Below are 4,708 nucleotides of genomic sequence, written 5' to 3'. Positions count from 1 at the left end.
AGAAAATAAATTTCTAAATTGTTCATTTAGAATAAATAAATGCATTATGAACAAACGATAGCAGAAATAGCAACCAATTTACTCGCAATGTCCAAACTTTCAGTATATATATCTTCATTATTAGAGAGCAATTACATGTCTTATGCCTCGTCTGGGAACAACATCAACATATGTTCTCTCAACAAGTCTGACAAATGTTCCTCGACAACTATGTAACCATAAGAAACACCCTCAACAACAAACAAACAAACAAACAAACAAACAAACAATTTGAAAATAATAGTTCCCACTCTGGGTCTCGTTATATGTTTCTACTGCATCCCCATGTTGATAAACTCATCCTGATCCATCATAGTAGCTTCCCATTGTGGGGTAGGTACTGATGCACTTGGCATGCCACCACACATCCTTCTTTGGTGATCATCCAGGGTAACCATAGGTTGCATATGTAGTAAAGTTGATGGGTTGTGAACTTGGAAAGTCGGTATCGGAGCTACCTCATAGATGTACCTATTGTTCACATCAACATCATTTGTTGTAGTCACAAAGTAGCTAACTGGGGTGTCTTGGGTTGGTAGCAGAGTATTGGTAATGGTGTCCAATCGGGGCCCACCTATGGGGTGGCTATGCGATGAGATGCTAGATATGGCTTGGGGGAAATTGCTCGCACGTGTGATCCTCTTCATAGTTTCCTCTGACATCTTCACCTGCAATGTAATCATTTTGTTCTATTAGTTGCAACCAAACCATATATTGTCTTCATTTAAAGTTGAATGCAGTCTTTGTGTGCATCAACTAATTATCATGATTCATCAATTAATCACTTACACCTCATGGAAAATTTTGGTATGTTATATAATGTGTCACAAGCATCATTTGTCTTAACAAATAAAAAGAAAATTATAGCAAAAATTCAAGTGAATTTTGAAACCTAGTATGATTGTGCCTTTTGAAGCATATGCTCAACATGAATATTCAATTGCAACCTAACCATATATAAGTGTAGCATACCTTTGTTTCTAAGGTTTCAACATTTGCCTTTAATATCCTATTGTCAACAATAACGTTGTTGTATCTTTGACTGACTTCTGTAAGACTCCTCATCAGAGATTTGTTTTCAAGTCTTAGTAATGACACCTGTATTGATTTAGTACTTGTTAGATTCATTACTCGTGTACTATGCCACTTTCATAAGAAGTAAAATCGTGTTGTTAAAAATGACAGACCTGCTGCTCTAGTTCCTTCATGTGAGCAGCTTTTCTACTCCTTGAGCGTCGAGCTGAATCTCGGTTAGATTCCTTCCTTCATATGATAAGGAAAATATAAAAGTAAGGTCTTGAAAGACAAACACAAATAAATACAAATTTGCAAACAAATATAATATGCGGTATGAGCAAGGATAAACTAGCTATATACTATCATATTTGGTACATGATTTAGTTTAACATGCACTTTTCATGTGCACATGATATATGCGCAATATTTTCAACAAGAGGAGATGTAAAGTACCATAACACAACAAGATCCACCCAAAATCTCTACCATGTTGACGTGAGATTCAACAAAATAAATTGGTTCCACGTCCTATTGGATCTCCGGTGTATTATAATTAGGGACATAAACAATGTGACATATTTACATTACATATGCCTAAGTTCTGACTCTTTCGAGCAACACGCCGTAAGATTCCCCATAACAACAAAATAAACATATTATTAGTGAGCCTACTCATACAACAATAAATTAGGCCCTTACATGCATAGTTGATTGCGTTGAAATACTTATCCTCAATTCATATCAACCTACCAATAACAACTTAGTAAAAAAGTTCAAAAGAAAGTGCAATGTCAACTTGATATAAAGGACCGTAAAAATAATCAACACTTTCAAATTGAAGACAAATTATAGGCCAAGTCCACCCAACACAAACCACAAAAAGGTTCCAATCATGTAGTCAAAACTAAATATGGGAGATATCTCCAAAAATGGAAATATAGCTGACTCGCAAAATCTAGTATAAAATTCTGATGCACGACATATACATACGTATATTTGTATAGTGAAAATGCATAACTGGATGAAAAGACCATGAAACAGATACACAATTGATGTTACCTCTTCTTCACTTTTGCTGCAGTAACATTCCTATTTCCCATTGTTTCTTCATCCCCTTCCATATCATCATCTGATGGTGATGGATCCCATGAGGAAGAGCTAAGTTGATGGACACCAACCTCTACACCAACACGTTATATTATTTGTAGGACAAGAATCCCATTAGCCATAGGCACCCAAAAACGAAAATATGAGAACTATATATAAGTCATATGGAAACATCAATGATAAACTTAACTTGTAGCATAAATAATTTCATAATAATATATGCTTAGTAGAGTACCTCCAATGTGATTTGGTGAGCCCAAGTTATTAGAGCCATTTGAATTTTGCAATGCTATATTGCCATGTGAACTTTGTCGGCAAATTCCACGTGAGGTCTGCGCATACACGTTACAAAAGTGAATGTTGAAGATGAAAATAATTAACAAGAAAAAATGCACAAATTAATATTTCTACTAATGATATTTCATATAAATTAGATATTCATAATGTCACTTACCCCATTTTGAGTATAAAATCAAGTTTTCACGAAACAAATTAACATAAGACATATTAATTCTTCACATTCAAACTTAAGAGTTCTCATCATTAGAATAAAAATAAATCAAGTGACCTCATGGTCCATGCTTTTATCCATGCTCATGTCCATTGAGTGAGACTACTCCACGTTCAATTTGTTGAAGTCAAGAATAATAATAAAAATTCCAATGATTTTGTTTTAGTTATGTGGGTTCTAACGGTTCTTACAAAAATTAGAAGTCCTAAAGCAAACACGGTAAGAAAATATTGTCTATAAATGAGTACCTTCGCAATTTTGAATCAGTAATATTTTTATTAGGTGGAACGCCAAACTTAGGTCAAATGATAGAGTCATTGCCTATCTCTCTTTATATAAACTTCCTCCACCACCTTAACCGTAACTCCACCCTCTACATCTGCGCCTCCTGCTAATCTCTAACCTTCACTACTCTCGCCATTCCTCTATTATCCACCATCTCTAGTTGTGCCAATATCACCACCGCAGTAGTCAAATAGTTTTTAGAATCATTAAAAGAAGATGGCAAACACAAGAATTTTTCAGCAAAACATACATTTTGTGACCTATGTAAGAATCCCCCCAATCATCCCTTTCACACACCAATAGCAAAGACCCATTGTATTTGTGGCCTCCCAATGACTAATTCTCCCTTTCCTCAACATTCCTGTCTCCTCTTCGCCCCATCTCCGAACGCTTATTGCCAAGAGATATGACACCTAAACCTCCATGATCCTTTCCACATGAAAATCATGACGCTTGATGTTGTCTGGCCTTCTACAAGCCTAGTCGCTAGAAAATTTGCTAGAACATTAATTGTTGGGCATGAGATGCATCGTTTGTTTTTCCGGGGAGGAAATTCAACTTACTTCCAGAAATAAGAGGTGGTGATATGCTTACCAAAATGTTGCATAAAAATATTTAATAAATCCAAAACATACTTTGTGGAACACAAATCACTTCCATCACTTTTTTTTGAAAGGAATACGGTAGGGGAAGCCCCTACAATGATTTTGTTTTTAAATAATAAGAACCTAAATTCGCGTTCCTGTGGACTTGAACCTGGGTGGCTAGATTGTACATCTACTTTCCTAACCAAGTGAGCTAGGCTCACTTCTTCACTTCCATCACTTCAATAAGAGGTTACAAAAGAACAAAGTGACTCACACTTCGATTTGGCCACGGGACCCCAATAATCAAATCATCTTAAAATTTTACCACATCTTAATTACTAAAGAATGAACAACCATCCAGTAACTCACGCACACATGTTTTTACGCCTATGGAAAGAGAGAGGGAAAGAGACGGGGATGTGAGAGACAGAGTACCGTACCCTCCACATGGCAACCGCGGCGAGGTCCGCATCGAGCTTCCGCCTTAGCATCGCGTTGTACGCCATCGGGTCCAACACCGCGCTTGCCGATGTTGGTGCATGTGGCGAGGGGATTACCTCCACAACGTCGTTATCCTCCTCCTGGATGACCTCGTAGCGCCTCTTATGGCTCGCTTCGGCCGCCGGATTATTGTGAAGCTCTGAATCAGCTTTTGAGTTTGTTGCTGGCGGGGTGGGGGTGTCCAGTGACGATGAATTATCCATGATCTTTGGGGAGAAGCATTCTGGCAAGCACGGGTTCATAGCTCCACCACCACCTACACCACCACCAGCATCGATCCCTGCTCCTCCGGTGCCTCCACTGTCTGCCTGAGGCTCCAACGCCAAAGACGACAAGGGAGTCTGGAAAGAGATGGGTTCGGGGATGTTCTCATCTAGTGAGAATAGATGGTCCATCTTGATGTTTATAGAATGGAAATCTGATCAAGAAATGGTGGTTTTAACCCATGAGATCTAGCGAAGAGACGAGGGATGGAAAAGGCATAGGTCAGAGAACCGTGACCCAGGTTTTGGCTACAACTAACCCATGGGTTGGGTTTTGAAGGATTTGAGTTGAGGCCTGGAGGACACGAATATATGTGGGTTATTTAATACAACGCTATCATACAAGGTATTCTGCATTCAATGCTGAAGATAGATATAACATATAATCTTTGTGCTAA

At 38.1% G+C, this 4,708-nt stretch overlaps 1 protein-coding gene across 1 annotated transcript; it reads right to left on the bottom strand.

The window, feature by feature from the left end:
- Nucleotides 1-311: 311 nt before the first annotated feature.
- Nucleotides 312-4,442, bottom strand: LOC127322023 (bZIP transcription factor RISBZ1-like). The gene is made up of 6 exons (XM_051350969.1): nucleotides 3,987-4,442; nucleotides 2,399-2,495; nucleotides 2,116-2,236; nucleotides 1,227-1,302; nucleotides 1,012-1,137; nucleotides 312-707 (listed from the first exon to the last, which is right to left on the bottom strand). The coding sequence occupies exons 1-6, from the start codon at nucleotides 4,440-4,442 to the stop codon at nucleotides 312-314; spliced, it is 1,272 nt and encodes a 423-aa protein (XP_051206929.1).
- Between the last annotated feature and the right edge of the window lie 266 nt (nucleotides 4,443-4,708).

Source organism: Lolium perenne, chromosome 2 (assembly GCF_019359855.2).
Source record: "Lolium perenne isolate Kyuss_39 chromosome 2, Kyuss_2.0, whole genome shotgun sequence".
NCBI lineage: Eukaryota > Viridiplantae > Streptophyta > Magnoliopsida > Poales > Poaceae > Lolium > Lolium perenne.
This window is presented reverse-complemented; position numbering and strand designations above follow the sequence as displayed.